At 35.6% G+C, this 26,178-nt stretch overlaps 2 protein-coding genes across 7 annotated transcripts in view; one reads left to right on the forward strand and one right to left on the reverse strand.

Moving 5' to 3' along the window:
• LOC130654196 (UDP-N-acetylglucosamine transferase subunit ALG13 homolog) overlaps positions 1-26,178 on the forward strand; it is a 54,643-nt gene that overhangs the window by 6,245 nt on the left and 22,220 nt on the right. Inside the window, exons 1-3 of one of the 6 annotated variants that reach the window (XR_008984363.1) lie at positions 19,753-20,721; positions 20,936-21,003; positions 26,015-26,111. The exons of 1 other annotated variant lie outside the window; for it this stretch is intronic. The gene's annotated coding sequence lies outside the window, so the exon portion shown is untranslated. 4 more of the 6 variants (XR_008984364.1, XM_057456738.1, XM_057456740.1 and 1 more) reach the window with 4 other exon arrangements.
• Positions 258-12,875, reverse strand: LOC130654193 (nuclear RNA export factor 1-like). The gene is made up of 2 exons (XM_057456736.1): positions 12,672-12,875; positions 258-2,791 (listed from the first exon to the last, which is right to left on the reverse strand). Exons 1-2 carry the CDS (start codon positions 12,802-12,804, stop codon positions 918-920), a joined length of 2,007 nt encoding a protein of 668 aa, XP_057312719.1. The 5' UTR covers positions 12,805-12,875; the 3' UTR covers positions 258-917.

Raw genomic sequence — 26,178 nt, forward strand, 5'->3', positions numbered from 1 at the left:
TAAGGGAGATAGTAACAACTAAGTTTATTCACACAACCACAAGAAAAATCCGCAGCACAATTGAAGTAAATAAAAAAATACCTTCACTTATAGAAAGGCCGCAATATACAATAACTAGACAGAAATTCTTTTAAAAATATTTATAATTAAGGTTTTTTAAGGTTTTTCTCCAGACACATATTCAAGAGTTTTATAATCACTATCAATTTTACGAAGGTCTGGCAGAAATTTGTTTGTAAGCAAAAACACAGTTCAAATAGGAGTTGACATTCCACATCAGAGATGCATTACCAAAAAATCCTGACATATTAAAATTCTACAAGATCTTTACATCTAGCACATCAAGATTTTCCACTTACAATAATCATTAAAATTTTTAGCGGAAAACGTTTTATGGATTAATGTACGGAAGAGTAATTTCAAAACATTAACACAAGTCGTAAAAACATATTTTTTGAAGGCACGGTATAAAGGAGCCTCGATGTTAGTTAAGACTAGATAAAATAAATAGCAGTTTTGGCTTGCTTCTTAAAAAGATCTATAATGATCTTTATGCGTCTATATCTTTATACTGTTGCCTTACAATTAAAAAAAAAACGTAAAACACATTCTTTTGTCATTTTATAGGAAAGAGACTATAGATTAGGCATAGACAATAGATATCATTTATTTAATTACACAAATGTTGGTATGTTTCAACTGACTTCTCTTTGTATGGAATGAATTATCGAAATATAGCATAAAAAAATCGAAGAAAAACGAAACGTACTAAATATATCACAGTTGAAAAAAATTGTTTTTTAGTTTTCCATTCCAGAACATTGGAACTTGCATTTTACATAATGTTACGACATTCACCCAATTTTCACTAGACAGGTTTTTTTTAATTTTGTTATCGTCAGTAATAAATGTTGTCATTATTGAAAAGCTTCAGGTGGAATCTTTCCCTGGCTTTTTAATTCTCCAAATTTTACAGCAGCTTGTTTAAAATCCCAGCCATTCGAAATCAGGGCATCCAAAGACCACTTCAAATTCATTTTCGATTCCATTGAAAATTTTTTCACCAGCTCTTCTTGCTCTGTGGTGTAACTAGAATTCTGCACAGTGGAAGTGGTCTGGGCCACAACTGGTACATTTCCGACTGATTGAACTTTCATCTGCTTTTCAGTTGCTGCTCGTACATGCAGCTGGTCGTTTATAAGAAGGAGCTGTGAATTCTTTTCAGGCACAGCCACAAAAGTTCTAGTAAAACCTCTAAGAACTTGACCATTTCCATCCAAGAATGTGCCTTTAACAACAAACATTAAGCATTCAGCAGTCACAAAAGGTATATCAAGAGTAAACGAATTAAAGTTGTGCTTTGTTTGAGGAAGTTCAGTTAGCAATGCTACCACTGTCAGTTTTTTATGCTTAACTAATTGTTCTCTATTGGTCCTGTCATTCATATTTTCAATATCATGGTTATGTTTTAAATAGTCCTTCAAGGAATTGGCATTGTTTTCAGAAGTTGGAACGCCAGTGTTACAACACAATGAAAACACAGCATCATTATGATAGGCTGGCAACAACTGCTGACGATCGTTAACATCGGCTGCATCATAGATTTGAAAGAAATTTTTCAAAAAAACCACAACTAAACTTGAAGCTTCAGAATTTGGTGGATAATTACCTAATGATTTAGGAAGTGATGCTGCCGTCTCGTCTAAGTCAAATGCCAACTTAAGAGATGGAGGCAACACTGTTCCATCAAGCTCTTTTAAATTTGGAAGGTGGTTACGAACTTCTTCTTGGTATTCACCAACGTCGTTTTTGTACTGCTCAGAGGCTGGGTTTTCACTGAACCACAGTTTTATAATATTTTTGTGTGATTTCAGCTTCGCTAGCTCACCAGTAAAACGAATCGCATTTTTGGATAGATTGATTTCTTCCAGTGCTGGACATTTTTCACTTAAGTTTTCTAGAATGCTTAATCTTTGTATTTGATTATTGGACAAATCTAGAATTTTTAATGTAGAACAGAGTTGATGTATAATCTCCAAAATAGTGTTAATCACAACAGGTTTCCATATCTTGGTTTCTACTTCCCCTGCTCTAAGTACTTTGTCAAAAAACAAATTAGACAAATCCAATTTTACTGCTTCAGGGTCAAAGCGTTTTGCAAGGCAATCTTTATACACTTCTAACTTTTCAGGAGATGTCTCAACTTCTGTGTTAATAGGAGCTCCAGAATTGTTATTTCCTGTGGAACCACCTTGATTTCTTGGTGGCCGACTTGGTCGCACTGAGAGAAACAACTTTGAGCCATCTTTTGTTGTTATCTTGTTACTTGCCGCTTTTAATCCATCTGCAGCAGATTTCTCATTGACAAAAAAAACAGCATTGTCCTGGAAAATATGAAAATTCACAGGCGAGAATGGTTCAGTACATATAGATTTTAACCTTGCTAACAGCCAGTCACGGCTATGTTTTTTCCCTTCCGGTATGACAATTTTCCACCACCCACTGTCACCATCCACATCATCTACTCTATTTTCTGGAGATCTGTCCCTGCGCCGACTATTTGCACTACCCCTGCCATATGGATTATATCTATTGCTACCTCCCTGCCTCTCACTATCCATCATAGAGTCCCCCTCATCGTCCTCATCAAACCTTGATCTGGGGTGATAGCTTCCATGGCCTCTACCACGACCACGACCACGTCCTTGACCACGATTTCCTCTACCTCTTCCCCTAAAAGAGGATCCACCTCTGTTGTATCCTCCTCGTTGCCACCGTCCACCATTGTCTCCTATAAAAAAATAAAAAATAAATAAATAAAAATCATTAAAACTGTATATCCTATTTTTTAATGCTATTGATCAAGCAGTAAAAAAGGATACAACAGTAAAATGGCATTTTAACTTAAGTTCTTGAATTTTCTTAAAATAAAAAATTTTAGTGCATGCAACTTATTAAAATACAAAAGGTTGTAACGATATCCAGTAAAAATAAGAGTATTCGATGCTTTCAGAGTGAAATAATATTTTTAGGATAAAACCAGACATGACAACTTTAAGTTTCATGTTTTATAACAATCTTCAGGGTTGTATATCGTGATGATTGTTAAAACATGAAACTGTGTAGTGTTTTATTCCGAAAATACTTTTATGTATATAGTTTTCACGCCATGTCTTATGTTAAAAATAGAATGTTCTTAGTTTATTTAATTTTTAAACTATTAATTATTTGTGATTTGTATTCAGTGCTTATTTGGTCACCAACCACTTATTCAAGAATTATAAACCAGACATTTTAGCATACATTTTGTTTACTTGTGTTATTCGTTGAAGAATAGTTAGGTAATAATATGAACACTAAAAAGAAAAACAGGGAAAAGTTAAACGTATGCCAAGAACACACTGGGTTTACTAAAGTTTCCAATATAAACTTCTATAATGTAAAAACAAGCCTTTTTGTCATAATTGGTCACCTGTTTTAGCAAGAAACTAGGCTAAGCATCTTGTTTCTTCTGCCACCCAGCTATTGAAGTTCCAAAAGTTTCTTAATGTGTTTTTTAAAGGGGAAGAATAATATACACTTTAACGATAATACTCTTTTTGTCTGACAAAAAGAACAAGTATACAAGAACAAAAGTAAAAGCAGGGCACTGTATATCTCATTATTTCATATTTCATATAGATTTAACACATTCCCTAGTGAACACATTCCATGGAGCAAGTTTTTTTATACAATATATTTGACATCTGTATACGTTTTGAGAAACAGAATTTAATTCAAAATTAGTAATTTACTGCAAGAGAAGTAGCCAAATGAAATTAGATTTTGTATCTGTCTCCTAATAGAGAAAAGATTACTAAACACAAAAACTATCAAAATTTTGCTATGTTTGTCTTTTTTGAACTGATGCATTTGGTCTTTGCATTACTATTGATAGTAATCACAATCAATCACATTTTAGTAAAATTCTATGTTTTAACATTTCATTTGCTCATTTTTACATTCTCTTAATTAGTAAGGTTAAACTACTTAATCTGTTTTGTTATTTAAAAACATCTTCTCCGCTATAATCCTAATACAATCTTAAATCTTAGGCCAAGGAAAGATGTATAACTCCTTTGCGTGACTTGCCTTTTGTGGGTTGTTTGTTGATTTTAGACTATAAACAGCACATCTGTTTTCATTTAATCTTTTAAAAAAGTGTTTACTGTTTGTTAATCTCTCCATAATAAATTTACCCATATTTTTATTTAAATCATTTGTTTAAATTTATCTGATTTCTTCATTGTTTCTGATACACATTTAACATTTCGGGTTCCAAAGTATTTTTTAAAAGGGAGAAAACAATTTGAAACTAGTGGCTTAGTGATTTTTTAAATCACACGTACAAAGTGGTACGTTGGTTCACCCTTTTGTTGCTGTGGTGGCGATGTTCAGGATATTTTAACATATTGAATTTAAGCTACTTAATATTGCGTATTTCACCGGATTCAAAATTACTACAGTATTGTTTAATTATATATGAAGTCGGGAAGGCAAGTGGTGTTTAGAAAGATTTTCTAATGCAACTACGAGGAAAAAGATTTTGAATATTTTTAGCTGCGTTTTTTATTATACTAAATATTTTTGTTATGTTAGCAAAGTTCCTTATATCTAGTCAAAATGTGGAACATATTATGCAGGAAGCTTTTCCATTTTTCTGAGCATCAAAACAAACAAGTTTTTTTAAAACACGTAGCTATTAGCTAGATGTATTAATTTCAGTACAAGAATTGAGTCAATATAATATCCTTTCCATATTCACTTATTGTTGATTTTTTTTTTTTTTTTTTGTAACCAGAAAATTTTCACTCAAAATGATTTTATTTTTGATTAAAATATAATTCATATTGCTTGTATCCATTTTTTAACAAAAATGCTTAAAAATAAGTAAAAATAAATTTATTTGCTAGTTAACAAGCAGACATACACGCAGCTAATAATTAAAAAAAGAAAGAAAAAAGATAAGGCGGAAAACCATCATATAGTCGTTGACTAATATAAGAGGATGACCACCTAAGTAAATTAATTGATAAAATAAAAATAGAATTCAATTATTTAGTCAAAATCGCAGGTTCAATATTCCCCTAGGCAGTGATTGATGACAAGAGATTTTAAAGTGACACAAGATAATAATTTAATAAATTTGAAGAAACTTAAGAGATCTGAAGTGAGTTTCGAATTAAGAAATTTGTTGATAAAAAGAATGTTTAAGGTTTTCACAAAGTTAAAGACTTTAAGCACTTTAAGGTTCAGAAAGAGTGGTGATGCCTCAATTTAGATAAAATACCACTAGCAAGAGCTAACTTAGGAGTTAAAAAGGAAACATGAGGTTTCCAGGTTAAGTGAGAATCAAGATACACACCCAAGTAAAAGAAGAGCTTGGAAAGATTTTAGAACTAGCATTTTTTTAGAAAAGGTAAGAATTAAAGGATTTTCTGCTGATGTTGAAAGATTAAGAATTCAGTTTTACTCGCATTTAGAGAAATTTTATTGGCCAGAAGCCAAGTTTGAAGACATCTAAGATCAAAGTTAAGTTTATTACATAAAGATTTCAGAGAAGAATTGAAATGAAGTAGATTATCATCAGCAAATTGAAAAGTTTTCTAAATATAATAATGGAATGAAGATCATTGATGATGGTGTTTGATAGCTTTCACAAGAGACTTAACATAAGAGATGGTAACAAATTGTGTTCTCCCTGATATATCTAAACCAATTTAATACAACTCCTCTGCTTCCACAGTAATGTAATTTGGAAATAAGGATAGTGTGGCAACAGTATCAAAGGCTTTTTGAAGGTCGACAAAAACTCCACAGGCAAGGTTACCATTGTCAAGAGCACTAGAAGTTGAATGAGCCTTACCAAAGCTGAACTGTCGATCAAAGAGAATATCATGAGCATTGAAAAATTTCTAACACGGGTGTACATAAGTTTTTCAAGGATTTTAATAATGCATGACTCGTGTTTTCTTTCATCCTACATAATAATCTCACCGGTAGATGATAAACAAATGTTTTTAATAAAAAAAGTGTTAAAGAATTGTTTTGACACCCTTCACACAAGGATTCCTTCCATGCTTTGTATCACAGTTCTTTTTTTCTTTTTTTTTTTACTTTGGTATCCTCAAAACACCCTTCACAGTTATTTTGATTCTCCAACCCCAATTGAAGAAACAGCATTATAACATGTACATTCAGTTTTTTAATAATAACTAAAAAATAAAGCCTAAATGTGTTATCATTTATTACATACTTAGCTCAATAGAACATTTTTCCTGCAGTGACATTTTGTTTCCTCCATGATGACAAACTCTCATTTAGAAAACTAAAACAGTTTTCATTGGAAATGTTATAGCATTATTAAGGAAAACTATAGTAAAGGAAATCAACTTAAAAACCACTATCAAGATAACAGCCGAAAAAACTTACAAGGTAATAGCTACAAACTCTGAGAATATATGCTTTGTCACAGCAAAAATCCTACCATGTTTAATCATGGTTGTTGTAAACTGTGGAGTGTTGGTCTAATCAACATCTGCATTTTTCACAGAATGCGATAAGGACAGACTTGATACAGAGGAAGTTGAGTTTAGATCTAACACAGTCTAGATCAGATTGGAAGAGGGTCATTAATATACCCCATCCAACCCATGCTAGCATGATAAGGGACGTATCATGTCTGTCCTTATAACCTCCTGCCAAGTCTTTCTCGGTCTGCCTCTGGGCTTTGCCCCAGGAACTATCAAGTCTCTACACTTTCTTACCCAATTATCCCCCTCCATTCTTTCCAAGTGTCCCAGCCAATTCAATCTTCTTATCTGGATAACATCTTTAATTCTACGGATACTTAGCCTGCTTCTTAGCTCATCTGAACTCTTTCTGTCTCTCAAAACGGCGTTACATATCCACCTAACCATTCTCATATCATTCCTTTCTAAACGGTCAAGATCTTCCTACTTCACTGCCCATGTCTCACTACCGTACAACATAACACTTCTTACAGAGGCCTCATACAACCTACCTTTTAACTCAATTGACAAGACTCTGCTAGTCCACAAAGAAAGTAACTCTCTGAACTTTTTCCAAGCAGAACCTATCCTGCAAGTAACACTTCTTTCAACACCCCCTTCACTGCCCAACATATCACCTAAGTAACAGAAGTTCTTAACTATCTCTAACGAGCCACTGCTGTACATCAATGAAGCTGGAAATACTTCATTCTCTATAATCTCACCTTTGCAACGCTTTTGCATACAAACTGAATGTCAGCTCTTAAACTTCCACCAATATTACTGCACTTTTTATGTACCCAATGCTTGCAAGTCTGACAAAAAATTGAGTTACTACCAACCCCTTTCCTGCAAACTCCACAAGGCCACTTTCCAACTACAAGGTCACACTTGGCTGCAATGCTACTAATCATGACTTTAGACTTTGCTGTGTTCACCCTTAGCCCTTTCTCTTCTAGTCCTTTCTTCCACTTCTCAAACTTTTCAACTAATTCTTCCATCGACTCTGCTATGAGAACCAAATCATCTGCATACAATAGCTCCCATGGACAACCTGTTCTGAACTCCATCAACAGCGCTTCTAAGACTAGAACAAACAACAAAGGACTAAGTACAGAACCCTGTTGTACACCAACATTTACTCTAAATTCATCACTAAGGGAATCGTTAATCCTGACACAACTTCTAGCATTGCTTGACATAGACTATACCATCGTAACTAGCCACTCATCCACACCTAATTTTCTCATAGCCCACCAAATAACTTTACGCGGCACTCTATCAAAAGCTTTCTCTAAATCTACAAAGGCAAAACAGAGATTCTTTCTCGTAAATACTTTCCCTGAAGCTGTCTGAGAAAAAATATTGCATCTGTAGTGCCACGTCCTTGAACAAAACCAAATTGCATCTTATCTATATCAATTCTTTCTCTAAGTAACTTATCAATCACTCTTTTAATAACTTTCATTACTTGATCAACCAACTTCGAACCTCAATAGTTACCCCTTTCTAATGCATCACCCTTACCCTTGAAACAATTCACTATTACACTCGACTGCCACTCACTCGGAATAGCACCATCCTTTATAATCTGATTAGCAAGACTTGTAATAAGTTCAACTCCAATATATCCAGATGCTTTTACCATCTCTCCAACAATACCTGATACTCCTGCAGCCTTGCCAACCTTCAATTTCCTAATAGCCTCCACTACAACATCATCATCAGACAAATTATCCTCATCCCAATCAAACTCAGTGTTAAGCAACCTCTGATAATAATTCTTCCAAGCTACCCATTTCTCCTCCTCTGTGCTAGCCAAAACACCTTCATCATTACGTATACACTTCTCACATACAAAATCTTGATTAGTCTTTTTCATTTGCACGACGATAACAATAGAAAGCAATTAAGTTTGAGTGTAAACAAAAGATATGTGAAGGTTCTTTATATAGAAATGAGGTTGTTACACGAGGTCGTAAAACTTGCGTACATGTAAAGTTACATTCAAGCGGTACTGTATATGGGACATTTGTGTGTATATTTTCCTCCGAATTAAAATGTAGTTTTTTTGATTTTCTTATAATAAATTATTGTGTCTCTTTACATCATGGTGTTTGCAAAGTTACCTTCAAATGGAGTTGTGGAAAAAAAATCCTTAAAGAAAACTACACAACATTCCCAGCCCTCTGAATCCACGACGGCATTCAGCTTTTGCCATCAAAAATGCCGTTGTGGTAGACCTTCACGACGGCAAAATATTGCCATAGTGGTTTATAGACTGCACAAAAATAAAAATACTCTTTCCAACTTAATAATCTTGCTAGTTACTTATTTATTTCGTCAAACAAGTCTTTGTTAGACCATACCATGCATCAGTCTTATTCAGAAATATGTGAATCAAGTAACGCGTGCGATGTAGAACGCACATGCAAAGGATGTTATAACGCAATGTTGCGCATTCACTTTGTGGTAGAAAAGTGGGGGCGTTTTGAATCGTGAACCTCAAACACGATGATTGAGCGTATAGTGACTCTCTCAATCTTAACTTCCTTGTCTACATGTTCAAATAGTATGCATGACTATATTGTCATTTTCAAAAATTTATTGTTTATTTTTCAGGTCATCAGAAGCAAATAGGCAAAAAAATGCTTCGCTTGGGTTTCGTTTTTAAAATTGTTTGAATAAAAATAACACCTGTTCCGCCTGTTAGTGCAGTTTTGCAGACTTGCTTTATCCGTGCTTTGTCTGTGTTCACCTCCGCATTAGTTAAGAACCGCATGGTTGGATTTCTTGTGTAAGACAACGGCAGGGGCAGGCAAAAGAGATTTATGTCTATGTAGTTCTTTCAACTAAGTCAGGAGTCAGTGAATTAACTAGGATAATCAGGTTGGCTATGAATAAGCTTGCTCGTGGATTAAAAGGACCAGGACTATTTAATAATTCTGAGATCTAAAAGTGTTCGACCAAGACGGAAATCTATCGGACGTTTTAACCGACGAAAGTTCAAAACGAGCTACGGAAATGTCCAACCAAACTGGAAATGTGGCGGATGTTTTAATCACACCCCCAAAACGATTTGGGTGTGTGCCAAGGCGCACGCCTCTCCTGGAAAAGAGACTAAATGTAAAGTTTTTTTAGTGAAAAATATGGCGAGCAAAATTGCTCGCATAGACACTCTGATGTTAGCAATTAATTGCTCGGGAGGTTATTTGCTGAAAAAGCTTGAGTAAGCATAATAAAACAATCTTGAAACGATTAGGAAACGATTTTAGTTTTTAATGAAACCATTCACAAAATAGTGAAACGATTTCCAAAAGATTTGAAGCGATTTCCATACGATTTGAAACGATTTCCATACGTTTTGAAACGATTTCCATACGATTTGAAACGATTTCAAAAAATTAAACATTACTTTAACATCATTCCAAATTCGTATCACATGCTATGCTAATTAAAAAATGACACGATATCGGACACAATCCCTAAAAACCTATGATGTACCAAATAGGTTCAGATATGGAAGAATTAGTGAAAGTGCCAGCTTAGTCTTAACATCACAAATTTTAATTTTAAATTTTCCAAGTTATGAAAAATTTTAAACATTATATTCCAAAATAAGACTAATTTGATTCTTTAATGACAAATCTAATCCCTTGTGATACCAAAAAAAACAATTTGTTTTGGTTTCATTATTGAGTTATGAAGTTTAATGGGGTAAGTTTTTTTAAGGGTAATCAGCCTGTAATAAAAATACTAATTGACTTTTTTTAGCAAAAGTTTATTATGGAAAGAAATGCTTGGTATATATGACACCCGACAATGCTTGTTATGGCACCTGTGTTTTGAAAAGAACCGCACAATGCCTCGTTTACTTATATACTTTATTTTTTTCCTGCTAAAGTAAAAGCAAAAGATTTTATTTTATACATAACTAGTCGATAAGGCCCGTGGAGAAATCCACTGAGGCTGGATAAAAATGAGAAAGAAGCGTCATTTGTATTGGATGACGTCAGCAACCCATCTACAAAAAAATAATTTAGAACCTTGTTTTCACGTTGTCTCTACTGTGTAAACCTTAAAGCGCTAATCAAGAAAATGTATATGAACATGTGCTTTCGATGAACGGTTAATGAGAGGGAATAAAATATTTGCTGACGTCAGCAAAGTCTTCACAAGGTACAAAAATTTTTTTTAGAAATTTATGTACCTGTTGCCTTCATCATATACATCTTCAAACGCTGATCAAAAAAATGTATAGGATCATGTACTTTTGATAAAACTCATCAACCCGTCCATTCCGGAACCGATTCAGGGACATAGGTTTGGGAAAATTCCCCAAATTGGTCCTAGGTGGTCCCCAGTTACCCATGCGGTGAAAATCATTGACATCGCCATCTCGTTTCCAAGTTATTTGGACTCAAAATTTTAACTGCACTGTAATGGCTTCATTATTTAATAAGGATATTGACGATAAAGTAGTGTTATTGACGTCATTTAACATTTGAGACATACTTTTTTTCGCCAACTTCAAAGAAAATTTCGGCAACATCAACAATATCCACTATGACCGTCACAAACACTCCGTATTATTATATAAGATACACCTAACCCAGTCCTTAATTAAACTTTATTTATACATGTAGGACAAACAAATATTTTACCTGACGTAAATGATATTTAATATTAGCTAGCCTTGTGTTTAAAATGCTAACAGGATTATCAAAATTGTTACACACACAAAAAACCTGTCTAGGAACGAAATTAGGAGATTCTTACAGTACCGCTCGAATGTACCTTTACATGTACACGATAGTTACCACCTTCACATCAGCTAGAGATAGATAGATAGATGTGCATATTTTACATGACTAGCTTTCGGTAGCGTCAGAATTTTCGCTGTTATTGTTAACCTATTGTTAAATACCTGAGCTATTTTTGCATGTTGAAAACAATAGAGATCAACGAAAAAAATATAGTTTAACAAAGATCTAAGTATCTATTGTTTTTACTCATGAAAGGTAATGTTAAACCATTTGTTTATAAATGTTATGTTTTCGCTGATGCTTGCGTTTTATGAAAGTGCGCATGCAATTTTATTTCTTTTCACACAAAACTAAATGTTATACTTTGCACATTAAATATCTGAACTCTTAAAAAGCCAGATCTAAGAACGAAAAGCGGCGAAATGATCGCGTCTTAAAAATTCAGAAATGAAGAACGGTGATAGAAAAGCTTTTTTAGATCGCATTTTAAAAGTTTAAAAACTAAAAGTGCCAATAGAAAAGCTTTTTTAGATTGCATTTTAAAAGTTTAAGAACAGAAAGCCGCGATAGAAATGCTTTTTAAATCAGGTTTTAAAAATTTAAGAAAGAATCAATACACATATATAATGATTTAACTTTAACCTGTTGTATTCGTTCATTTTTTTAATATAATATATGTCAATAGCCTTCGTAACCTTTAACACTTAACACATGTTAAACAATAACATGCATGTTACATGTTACAATGATATGATTCATCAAATCTTATTGTTATGACTTGTCATCCAATGACTTCGTGGTGCCGTAGATTAGTGGTTATAGCTCTCGTACTCTGTGCAGGAGACCGGGGTTCGATTCCTCTTGACGGCGATTCAACATGGGTGAGTGAATGTTACCATAGCCCCGGGTTAACCCAAGCCATGTGAGGGAAATTGGGAAGATGGCACACTGTGTGGGCCGTTGGATGTTGCCGGGTGTCTAGTAGAGCACGGGCTCTAATTGGGTCTGCGTAGCTCAAAATGAGCATTAAATACTCTAGGACTCTCCATCTACGCCATGGCCCCTCCTGGAAATAATAGACAGGGTATATCCCTCGATATTTGTGAGGCTAGCCATGTAAAATATGCACATCTATCTATCTATCTATCTATCTATCTATCTATCTCCTAAACAACAATAACAACAGAAAGCAATTAAGTTCGTGTGTAAACAAAAGATATGTGAAGGTTCTTTATGTAGACATGAAATCCTTACATGAGGTCGTAAAATTCGCGTACATGTAAATTTACATTCAAGCGGTACTAATTAGCTGAGGGTTCTTTATTTATATAAAAACAAAAAGTGGTAAGCACACCTCGATTTGAACTATTTCCGCTGTTTCTGTCTCGATTTATGTTAGCATTGCCTCCAAAACTTCTTTCTCCATCTGTATTCACTCTTACAGAGAAATTAGCTTCTTTTATAGCTCTTGAAAATGCTCCAGACATCGTTTTCAAAACATTTAACGTAACAAATAAAAACTTTTTTGAAAAGGTACGTGCGGGTCTAGTGAATCCAGTTTAGTGCTAAGGTCTAAAGAGCAGAGAAGACTCTGGCAAAGAAGACATGTTGAAATAAAAAAATTATAAAACAATATACTTTTCTTTGCAAGAATATATCTATAACAATTTGATTAAATCGCGAAAATCGTAATAAACAAATTATACACTTTGTAAAATTTTTCTTAGTATTTTTTCATATATTTGCACATTTTGCTGTGGACTTGTTGTCTTCTATAAACAAGGGCGGCTTGCTAAAAACACAGCGGGGGACACGGATAAAATATATTTCAAAAAGAATCATCATATCATTACAATGAAAAAACACATAGAAACGGGAGGCATCAAGCGTGGAAAGATAACACTAAACATTTAAAGGTTGACACACTCGGAGAGTATCTGCTTCTCTTTGCACTAGTTCGATATCGGGCATCTCCATAAATCTCCACTTTTTGTGCGTGCGTGATCCACGGATGGACAGAATCATCGATCTTAGCAGACTGTCATTAACTCTTATATACTCTCGTATATAACTAAAGTTGCACTAAATTTGTTGTTCTTCTTTAGCGATATATGCTCTGCTAAGCGTAAAATCTGCGACACTCTCGTCCCATTCCTCCAGTAGTGCTAAAAACAAGTGGTGTAAACGAACCATTTTTAGTTTGTATGATTCTATCATTATATGCTCTTTTCTTCGACTTTTCGTTCGTGTCATACGCTTTTTCCATAGAAATGTTACTATAGCATCGAGCTTGTGGGTTACATCGAAATACGCTCTCTGTCCATAGCACCATCTGGCTGCAATGTCAACACGCGCCTCGTCTTGTTGATTGTTGGATGCAATACGCTCATCCGTTAATGGTTCGAGACATGGCTCTGTTTCAACGTCTTTGCACACTTCACACAATAGCTGAGCTGTAATATTCCTTAATTCGTTGAGTCGCCTTGCAACAAATCCTCCAGTATGACAACTTAGTGCATGCTGCACAGTAAATGGTGAACAGCATACACATCGTTCCGGTAATCTGGTAAGTGGTAGGCTGTATCGCAAGCGAATAGCATCCCAGAACAATCTCTTATCTAATGTCAACCAGTTTTATGCACCGCTTTCTGTTGAACAATCAAGTGTACGCATTTGTGATACGTTTACGGACATGGCTTTTATGGCTCTTAATTGTTCTTCATTTGTTTTTGTTTTTATCGATTTGAATCTAACTCTTGACTTTTCGCGTATCATCTTCTTTGTTACGCTTGACTTCTTGTTGTTCAAACACATCGTTGGAAGCCGCTTTTGTAACTTTTCTGGAGTTGTTGTATTCTATTTTGCAGAGTGAAATAGGATTGATAACACCAATACCACCATACTTCGCAGGTAGAGACAACAACAATCGTTCGGGATCGTTGCAAATATGTTTTTCCATCAGTACTGGAAGGAAAATTGTCCTAATGCAATGTTTTAGCGGCTGAAGTAAGGCTTCAATTTCAGGAACAGTTCTCATGATGTAGGTGTATCTTCCACGTAGGCCATGTTTGAAAGCACATAACGCTGATTGTGGGTCCACTCTTGGAATCCGTGAAAGAACTTTAATTTCCGCAACCCATTCTTCAACTTTTTGCTTGACAAAATTGTTTTTGAATGTCTGTGTACCAATATATCAACCAAGCTCAAAGGAAGAGCAAAAGATCGAATGGCTCAATAATTTTGAAACATTGATAGCCGAAATATCTATTAAATGGAGCGGTGTCATTATTGTAACCAGTGATATGAACATTGACCTTTAAGGCCAAGAAAAAGAATCCACCAAACGTTATAAAGACATACTAAATTCGTACAATTTGTATCAACATGTCAATAAACCAACCAGAAAGGGAGCTACTCTCATTGATCATATTATTACTAACATTCCTGGTAAAGTGACAAACAGTGACGTGCTTATTACTGACGAAATAAGTGATCATGACACGCCATATATTCTACTTAGCATTAAAAAAGAACGTTTCGAACCGCGATATAAATTCGTTCATGACGAAAAAAATCTGGATATGAATTCCTATATCGACGATTTTTCAAAATTACCATTTAGTTTGATATTTACATTCGATGATCCAGATGAACAAATAGATACACTGAATCATCTCATATTATCCTGTATTGAACGTCATGCCCCACTGAAGCGAGTAAAGCTAACACGCCCGATCGCTCCGTGGATGAAAGACCCTGCCATCCAAGACAGTCGAAACCAACTGGAATTTTATCGTAAAAAAGCCCAAGAAGATCCAAATTACAAAAATGACTATAAAGAAAAACGCACTAATTATCGAAAGACATTGAAGGAAATAAAAAACTCGTTCTTCAAGAAATCGTTATCGTCAAAGGATCAAAAATCTGTCTGGAATACTATTCATCGTATTCTGAGCAATCAAAAAACACGAATCAAACACGATCCTTCAGAAATGAATGAATATTTTAGCAATCTAGCAGCAAACCTAACTGGGAAATCAAACGTCGAGTCTACATTACCAGATGATATCAAAACTACTGAAAACGAACAATCGTTCAAAATTCAACATACTATTTACAATGAAATAAATAAAATACTAAAAAACCTCAAGAATGACTGCTCCAGTGGTCATGACAATATTCCAATACGATTTATCAAGCCAGTATCAGAATTCATAACATCCCCTCTGGTCCATATTATTAACAAATGCATCAACAAAGAAATATTTCCCCAGCAATGGAAGATTGCTCGTGTTTGCCCAATACCAAAGATCGACACACCAATTAGCACAAAGGACTATCGTCCAATCTCAGTACTGCCAGTATTGTCAAAAATCTACGAGAGAGTAATCTTATCTCAGTTATGTGAATTCATCGAAAGTAATCAACTTTACAATGAAACACAATCCGGTTTTCGCAAAGGTCATACGACTACCACATTGATGCTTAAGATTCGTGACGACATAAAAAAAGCAATGGCGAAAAGTGAAGTGACACTCTCTATCCTCATCGATTACTCCAAAGCTTTCGACACGATTGATCACAAAAATCTGCTGCTGAAACTACGTGATATGAATTTTTCATTTCGTGCTTTAAAGATATTATCAAGTTATCTGAAAGATAGGAAACAATACGTTCAAATTGAAGACAAAATTTCATCTTTAAAATCAATGTTTTACGGTGTACCACAGGGTAGCATACTTGGCCCTGTCCTGTTTAACCTCTACGTCATCGAGTTATCAAATCAAATCAACTCCGCCAGTATCCAATATGCTGATGATACAACATTATATAAACACTGCAAAGTCAGAGATCTATTTCAATCAATCAAAGATATGGAAAAGGATGTAGATAACCTTCTAGCTTGGTCAAAAGAAAACAATCTTTTGTTCAACAGTGACAAGCTTAAGTTAATCATATTCCATTCTAAGCGACTGAGAGCATTTGATTCTGACCGAAGCTATCTTTGTCGTTGTGCTGGTATGTCAATCGAGCAGGAAGAAAATGTTAAGTTACTTGGCATTCAATTCGATCAAAATCTATCATGGACCTGCCATATAAACAATGTTATAAAATCCTCGCACTCAACACTACGTGCTCTACGAAAGTTTAGTCCTTTCACACCTTTCCATGTACGCAAAACCTTGGCGGAAACGTTGATCTTATCAAGGATAAGTTACGGTAATGTTGTCTTCTCGCAAATACCTGATTATCTGATATGTCGGCTACAAAAGATCCAAAACATGGCTGTTGGTTACGTTCTCCGCCGTTATGCTAATCTGCAAGAAGTCACGAATCTAAAATGGCTTCCCGTAAAAGAACATATTGAATTCAGTATAAGTAAACTTGTACACAAATCGAGAATTGATAACAACCATCCAAGCTATCTAAACGTAGAGTTTGTTGTACCAACACGAAATTTGAGATCTAGGAGCCTCTTGTTAAAAATGTTGGAAATGGCACTTTTCAAAACCAAGCACGGTGTTACGATGAAATCCCGGATAGTATAAAAATTATTGAAACTCTAGAAAAATTTACTAAAGAAGCAAAACAATTTTATCTAAATAAGGCAGTCGCTAGAGTCTTGTCTGTTTGAATTCTGTTCGCCGAAGTTTGGGTGCCAATATTCTATCGACCTGTTCACAATCTACCCTTACTCATTTTCAGCTTGTGTTTACTTTTGCCTTTTCTCCTTTTGCGACTAGCCAAGTATATATATGAAATATTTTTTTTTTTATTTTTATTTTTTTTTTATTTATTATTTTTTTTTTTTTTCATAATTCAATTATTTTATTTTATATTTTCTTACTTCCAAGGCCATTTATCGTTTTCTCTGGGTTTTTTTTCTAGTTACTCCTATCTAGGTTGATTCCAATATCGTCTCTATTTATCTTGTCGATTCGAGTGTTTCAATTTCTTTCGAGCCTTTCAAGTTTATTTTTAATTTTGCTTTTCATCGCGGTTTTTATAATGTATATATATAAAAAGATAATATTTTTTTTGAACAATTATTTATTCTTTATTTATAGTTTATTTATATTTTCCTTACTTTCAAGGCCATTATCGTTTTCTCTGCTTTTTGTCTAGTTACAATTTAGGTTGATTCCATACATCGTTTCTTAATTTCTCGTCGATTCGAGCGTTTCAATTTCTTTCAAGCCTTTCCAGTTTTTCTCATCGCGGTTTTCTTTCTTATTTAATGTATATAAAAAAATTTATTTTTTGAACACTTATTTATTCTTAATCTATAATTTTTTTTCATTTTTATATTTCATTTTAGGGAGAAGAACAATTTTGTACAAAATTGAACCCAAATAAATGTTAATAATAATAATAATAATAATGATTGCCCAGAGATGTTTACTACCTTCTTTGGGGATTTTTATTCCCATATCTTTGAAGATAATTCTCGCAGCTTCTCATTTACAATAAGCCACGTCTTGTTCTCATTAACGTAATAACCAATCGATGGACCATGTAGAACCAGCAGATCCCACCATTGACGTAATTCTTTCAGCTTCCCAGCCCCAGTTAGATCGCCAGCGTAGGCCACCTGCTTTGTCGTATTTGAAGAATCTGAAGAATGTGATGTGTATAGAAATGAGCTGTTTATCGTTGACATCAATGGTGTGATTCCAAGAGCGTATACAGTTATAGCAATTGGGTCGCCCTGCGTTGTCCCTTCTTCAGATAAGATTTCTGTTGCACCAAGCACAAAAAGTCTAGCAGGTCTTCTGTGGCAGTTTGATACGTAGGTAGCAATCGTTGGACAAATGATTTTAATGTTATGAATCATCACAGATCTATTGAGGAAGTTAAAAGCATTCTTGGCATCAATCTGTAAGACTCATTCACAATCGTCACTGTTGAAGATGTCATTCATAGCATGAACAGCAATTTCACAGCCAGATTTTTGACCTGCACACAACTGCAAATTACCAGCTGCTTCTAAAACATCCTTCTTCAGGACAGCCATAACTTATTTCCCCATTATTCTCCTTAAAACTTCACCAATTCCAATAGGTCTCAGTCCTGGACATTTATCTAATGGTATTAACCTACAGGACATTAGAGCTTCTATCGTCGCACATTGATTTACCTTCTCCATTTCGATCATACATGATTGCTCTACCGTTTGTGCAACTGCTCTTCTCAGGTCACTGCCAGTATCACCATAGATATTTGAACCAAGAATTCGCCTCCATTCATCCGCATCAACTCCGGAGGGTCCGCAAGCCCCTTTCGTTGCTGCTGCACATTTCTTAACCAATTCGGGTGTTATTTCATCCATAACGATTTCGTGCACATAATTTACTGGTCCTTTAAGTAATAAATTCTCATACTTTGGTCTTGGCCTGGGGTGCTTCTCCGCCAGCAGGTTCATTGTGTCAGCGTTCATTGGTAGAACACCACCTTTTCCTGATTTGCTGAGTAGATTCAGCAGGGCTGCATTAACATAACGGAACAGTAGAACACCGGAACTCTGGTACAAGTAATCCGGAACAACCCGGAACAACAGTATTTTTTTTTTTTTTTGAAAATACCGTATCTCTATTTTTTACGCCTTTAGAAAGTCAGCCTTTTGGCACGGATTGAAAAAAAAATCTCGCTTTCTCTCCAACCTCGCCCCCAGGGTTTTTGCCTTTTTGACATCAAGGCAAGCGCTAGCGCCTTTTGCCAGACTGGTGTGTCTGCTATTTGAATAAAAAACTTACAAGTTCCTGTTTATTATACAAATGTACAATATACAAATAAATCCATGTGTTAAAATCACAAAAAAAACAATAATGGCGCTAAAGCTTTAGTGCAAAAAAGACTTGTCTTATTTCTTAACTGCCTAGACGGCACGACACCAACGCAACTAGATATTGACGTCAATTTAAAATAAGAATAGTGAAGTTATTACGTTTCGTTTTTAAATTTTAGGCCTAATATCTTGGAAAGAGCTTTTGATCGACCCTCCTTACTTTAAAAACGCTGTGATGGTTTTTCGCTTCTTAAAGGTCACAACTGCCAGGGTTTTGTGAACTAAGATATTATGCACACGAGGTGTCGTGGGCGCTACAAAACTTAACGTGCGGTACACGTGTTTTTTTTGTAACTCTCGCAGGTTATTCATGTTTACAACGAACGACTTTAACCTTTACTTTTATTCTAAAATTCCACAATTTTAACTTCAAAATTAACTAAAAAACGTCAGCGATATTTGACATTTAACATAGAGTGACATAGATGAGTAATTTCTCTTGTTTTTATATGAGTTCAAAATTGTTATACTTGTTGTCTAAAAATCTATTATAAGAAGAGTGCACGGTATTTCCTGTACATACATACATGTGTTTTTTATAAGAAACACGACAGCAACTACTAAATTATTAATTATGTTGCTAAAAGCATTTATAAGAGAAGGAACGGTAAAGAAACCGTGTATTATATTATTGTTCCGGGTTCTTCTCCGGGGGTTATTCCGGGTTGTTCCGGAGTTTTGTTCTGCCCAGATTTCGAAAACGGCCTGTTTACAACCGGGACAGCCGGATTATGTACACATGATCCGATTATGTTTTTTTTGCACTGGTTATGTAGTGGTGACCGGATTATGAACGCTGATATAATGGCTGGCCAGGCAGGCTGTGATTGGCATTTTCTTCGAACTTTTGTGAATTAAACATTCTCTGGAAGATAGAACACCCCTAAAAACTAGAGATGGCGGAAGAAAAACTTCTCGACGTAATTCTTAGTTTAAAACTAATCTTGTAGTAAATACATTTCAGCATAATATACTTTGAAGTAACTAAATTTCACGGAACCTAAATTATTCTTTTTGCGGGAATTAAGTTTGGTGAAAAGTTATTAAACTTGCGAATCCCAAAATTTAGTATTTGCCGCGAAATTTCGTTTCATTTGAGAGCAACAACAACTTTGCCACCAGGGCTATTCGCTTTCAGAAGTGATGACGAATGATATAAAAGCGGTCGGCCCCGATTATATTTGTTCTATAAGTCCGGAATAATATTTGACTGTGTCATACATAAGTCGGCCTGCCTCGATTATGTTCGTTCTATAATAAATGAGAAATAATATTACACTGTCGTATATAAACTGGCCTGCCCTGATTATATGTCCCTTTTATAAGTGCCAAATAATATTTTTTGAGTAATAAGTTGGCCTGTCCTGATTATGTTGCCCTGATTATGTATTTTCTGCCCTGTTCTTAACCGGTGCAAGCTGCCGTACTTAATCAGGCCAATGTTCATTATCCGGGCAGAACAGTTTTGTGTTAAGCATGTTACAACAAGCCAACCTTTAAGAAACACAAATATGGCAGCGTAAAAACCATGCGGAAATTTGGAATAACTTTCTTTGAGGTAAGAAATCTTGAAGAAACCAAAGTCTTGTAATTTTAAATAAATTTTACACTATTGACTATGATAGCATGCATTATCCTGATTTCATTGGAATTCTAGTAGAGCAAAACAGCACTTTTAACCTGTTGGCATGGCTAAAAAAACCTCACTCGAAAAAGTAAACGTTACAGAGAGAGAGAGAGATCGAGGGATATGTCCTGTCTATTATTTCCAGGAGGGGCCATGGCTTCGATGGGGAGTCCTTGAGTATTTAATACTCTCTTTGAGCAACACTCAATCAGGGTAAGTACTCTACCAGACAATTTTCTGCAATTTGACGTAATGCTTCTAATTAGCAGAATATTGATGTCTAATTTGGGTAACAAACACCTAATTAACTCCACAAAAACAATCATCGAAGTGGATATTCGTCCGCACTTTAATAATGTGCGGACGAATAATTTTTAGCTATATTCGTCCGCACTTTATCAAAAAATGCAGACGTACGCATTTATCTCTCCTGCGCAGAGCCAATTAACTAAGTATTCGCGGAGGAGGACACTGTTTCATAAGATATAAGAAGAGCGTGTACCAGAGTGAGTTTTATTTCTTAATAGGTTTTTTCTGGAATTAGGTGTTGATATATTCGGTCACGGCATTTTAGATGTTGTGATGACTAAGCATTTTTAGTTTGTTCTAGAAGGTTCTACGCAATATGGTAGACCTTGCTTTTGCATAAGACTTACATTCGTACTTATAATTCTTGGTGTCACTTCTTGTGTTCAATCCTCCATCATGTTAACAGGTTATGGGCCCAGTGCCACCAGCCAGTGGAAGAATATTAGTTTCGATGGAGATGAAAGAAAGTTTGAATTGTGGGAAGTTAAATTTCTTGGATACATGAAGATACGCAAACTGAAACATGTTTTTGTTGGCAATAAGGACATATCTGCTGATGAAAATGAAACTGCTTTTTCTGAATTGATCCAATTCCTCGATGAACGTTCGATATCACTTATAATGAGAGACGCACGTGACGACGGTAGAAAAGCATTCAAAATTCTCCAGGATCATTATGCTGGAAGTGGGAAACCAAGAATCATAGCCCTGTATACCCAACTAACTTCATTAAAGAAAAGTGAGACTGAACCGATAACAGATTACATCTTGAGAGCTGAATCTGCTGCAAATGCACTTAGAAAAGCTGACGAAATTGTTAGTGACGGACTACTTGTTTCGATGGTAGTTAAGGGGTTGCCAGATAGATATAAAGCATTTATTGCTGTAACCTCTCAATCAGAGCATTTGATTCAGAACTTTCAGAAGTTCAAGCAATCACTCAAGAATTTTGAGGATACTGAACGTACTCGTACCGAGAAACCGGCTGGCGACAATGTTATGAATACTGTTGACCAGAGGCAGACACCGGGTAAATTGATTTGTTATAACTGTGGTAAAGCAGGACATAAATCATTTGAATGCAGAAATACCAAAAATAGAAAGTGGTGTTCGGTATGTAAGACCTCTTCGCATACTGACAAAGTTTGCAGAAAGCAAAAACATGCGACTAAAACTGTCAATGACAACACTGAAGTAAAAAATGATCATTCTTATGCTTTCAAAATTAGTGATAGCATCCATTTAACCAGTGACATTGGTGAGAAAATTTTAGTAGATTGTGGAGCTACAACTCACATCGTTAACACAGATGCAAACTTCATCCATACCGATGAATCTTTTAAGCCGGAAGAACACTACATTGAGCTAGCAGATGGCTCAAAGTCTAACAACCTTGCCAAGAAGAAGGGGGCAGTTTTAATTTCGTTGCAAGACAACAATGGGAATATTGCTGATGTCAAAATGGAGAATGTGTTATTTGTACCTTCATTTCCCCAAAATATATTTTCAGTCCAGTCGGCAACAAAAAAGGGTGCGAAAGTAGTTTTTGATGGTAACCGTGGGACATTAACTACTCATGATAATGTAAAATTTCCTATCAATCAACATGGTAGGCTATACTATCTGTGTAAAACATCTGTTGGGAGAAATCGATTAGAAAGTCTTGAAATGTGGCATAAATTACTCGGCCACTGCAACATTGCTGATGTTCGAAAACTTGAAAATGTCGTTCAAGGTATGACCATTTCTGATTCAAGTCAATTCAATTGTGAAACATGCATCCTCGCGAAGAAAACTGATACCCGTAACCGAGATGCTGATACCCGTGCCTCCAAACCGTTTGAATTAATTCACACAGACCTTGTAGGTCCTGTTGATCCTGTTGCAAAGGACGGTTTCAGATACGCTATTATTTTTACCGATGACTACTCTGGGTGCTCGTTTACCTATTATTTGAAAGAAAAATCAGATGCACTGAAAGCGACCGAAAAATTTCTTGCTGATGTTAACCCATATGGCAAAGTCAAATCATTCAATTTCCATGCTGATATATTTCCAACCGGTGATGTGAGTCGCATGAGGAGTGATAATGGTGGTGAATATATATCTAACGAGTTTAAGTCGCTGCTCAGGAAAAGCAACATAAAACATGAGCTATCTTCTCCACATTCACCACACCAGAATGGAACTGCTGAGCGTAATTGGAGAACATTATTTGATATGGCCCGTGCATTGCTGATTGAATCGGGGTTGCCGAAATACCTCTGGACCTATGCATTGATGACCGCTATGCACATCAGAAACCGTTGTTATGTTCAACGCATCAAAAGTACACCATACAGTTTGATTACCGGTCGCAAACCTGATGTTTCCAAACTCCATGTCTTCGGAACTGTATGTTATGCTTACACTCCTAACACGAAAAAGCTGGACCCACGATGCAAGAAGGGGTATTTTGTCAGTTATGATCGAGAAAGTCCAGCTTATCTTGTCTATTACCCTGATAACCACACCGTGATGAAGCATAGAGTTGTAACCTTCACTGAAAAGTTTCAAAACGAAGAAACAAACGATGATCAAATCATGCCTCAAACAGCTGAAGTACCAGAACCAGCTGAAGTGTCAGTGGAGCAGTCAGAACCGAAAGAGCAATCTGAATCGCGATACCCGACAAGACAGCGACAGCCACCATCGTACCTAGCAGATTATGACCAGAGCGAAAACTCTGATGACAACGACCATGTGAGCTATATAGATTATTGTTATTTAATGGACACACCGCAAACATATCAGACCGCTATTAACCGAAATGACTCATGCAAGTGGAAAGCGGCAATGGATGAACAAATCGAGTCACTTCAAACCAATGACACCTATACGTTGACAGACCCACCAAAAGATCGCAAAGTTATCGGTGGAAAATGGGTATTTAACCTCAAAGGAGACCCAGAACAACCTATTTACAAGGCTAGATATGTTGCAAAAGGATTTAGCCAGATCGAGGGAGTTGATTATGTCGAAACGTTTTCACCAACCGCACGCATGGAGACAGTTAGGTCACTCATGCAGGTCGCAGTGCAAGAAAACCTTACCCTACACCAGATGGATGTGAAGAGTGCTTTCCTTCATGCTGCCCTTAACGAAGAAGTATATGTTACACAGCCGGCCGGGTATGAAATCGAAGGGAAAGTATGGAAACTAAACAAATCGCTCTATGGACTGAAGCAAAGTGGTCGAAACTGGCACAACTTACTTCATGACTACCTAATAGAACTTGGTTTTAAACAATCAGCAGCAGATCCATGTCTCTTCTTCAAACGCAATGAGAGTGAGATTATTTTTCTGTTGATATGGGTAGATGATATTATTATTGCAGGTAGTTCAACCGATGTCATAAACGAGATTAAAAGTCAATTGTCATCGAAGTTTCATATGAAGGACCTTGGAACTCTATCAACTTTCCTTGGAATCAAATTTAGTCAACAAAATGGAAGTATTACAATGTCTCAAGCACATTATCTTGAAAACATCTTGAAAGCTTTTGATATGCATAACTGCAAACCACGATCAACCCCGTGTGAGCAAAACGGTAATGCCTACATGGAAGCCAACCTTCAAATCGATAACCAGCGAAAATACCGTCAAATGGTTGGAAGTCTGATATACGCAATGTCATGCACACGACCAGACCTTGCCTTTGTTGTAACGAAATTATCAGAAAAATTGTCTTGTCCTGAACCTGCTAACTGGGCAATGTTGAAACATGTATTCCAGTACGTCAAGAAAACAACAGCGTATGAATTAACATTCACCGCATCGTCTGCACAACCGAGAATCTACGCCTTTTGTGATGCTGATTGGGCATCATCAACGAATGACCGCCGCAGTGTAACTGGATACCACATTAGCCTAAACGAGCTTGGACCGCCTATCAGCTGGAAATCCAAGAAGCAGACATCTGTCGCGTTATCAACTTGTGAGGCAGAGTACATGGCACTGTCCGCAGCGTGCCAAGAAATTATTTATCTTAGTCGATTGGTTAGCGAGTTATTACCGTTTACCATGTTAACACCGATGCTTATGAATGACAACCAAGGTGCATTGTCTTTGGTTAAGAATCCTGTTAAGCATTCGAAATCGAAGCATATCGATATACGCTTTCATTTTATTCGCGATTGTTACCGTGATTCCCGCATTTATTTGGATCACGTGCCGTCAGATGAAAACATCGCTGACATCTATACTAAACCTCCGAAGAGACACTATTTACAGAAATTCGAACGATATCTTTTTGGACAGAAACTTGACCTCTAGAGGGGGTGTTGATATATTCGGTCACGGCATTTTAGATGTTGTGATGACTAAGCATTTTTAGTTTGTTCTAGAAGGTTCTACGCAATATGGTAGACCTTGCTTTTGCATAAGACTTACATTCGTACTTATAATTCTTGGTGTCACTTCTTGTGTTCAATCCTCCATCATGTTAACATTAGGTACAAAATTCTTTTCTTTGAAAGAATTAAACGATTCAATTGAGCAATACCAAAAAGAAAAAAATGTTGCTTTGTATACCAGAGACTCGAATGTTTTTAAGGAAAAGAGCAACGAAAAGAAAGAAGTAAGAAAAAGAATGACTTCAAGCTATAATTTGAAATATCAAAAAATTGTGTACAGTTGCATTAAAGGTTGTAAAAAATTTAAATCTCTTTCAACGGGAGTTCACCCGAATCAGAGGTAAAGTTGTTAATTTCAACTTTTTTTAATTAACTCTTGATTTTTTTTTACAATGGTTTTTTACTAACAGCACGATGCTCAAAGTGATGGAATGGAAAAAAGCAACTAAAAAAAAGCTGGAAGATCACAAAACAAACTAAAAAAATTGAATTAAAATGTAAAATATGAATATCTCATTTAGCACATTTCGTCAAGGATGCGGCATGTTTATTAAGAAGGATGGTAAACATTTATACGTAAAAGAAATGAGTGAAGAACATTGTCATGAAATTAACGAAGTAAGTACGACAGTTTAGCAAGCTAGTTCCCAGTATTCTGTTCAACAAATACTGATAGAATAAACTT

Source organism: Hydractinia symbiolongicarpus, chromosome 8, assembly GCF_029227915.1.
Source record: "Hydractinia symbiolongicarpus strain clone_291-10 chromosome 8, HSymV2.1, whole genome shotgun sequence".
NCBI lineage: Eukaryota > Metazoa > Cnidaria > Hydrozoa > Anthoathecata > Hydractiniidae > Hydractinia > Hydractinia symbiolongicarpus.

Bases quoted from the DNA above. Each gene is read 5' to 3' on its own strand.
- LOC130654193 (XM_057456736.1), bottom strand. From the start codon at position 12,804: ATGTCTGGAGCATTTTCAAGAGCTATAAAAGAAGCTAATTTCTCTGTA. The intron at 2,792-12,671 runs GTGTGCTTACCA...ATTTTTTTATAG, and splicing joins CGGAAATAGTTCAAATCGAG to GAGACAATGGTGGACGGTGG.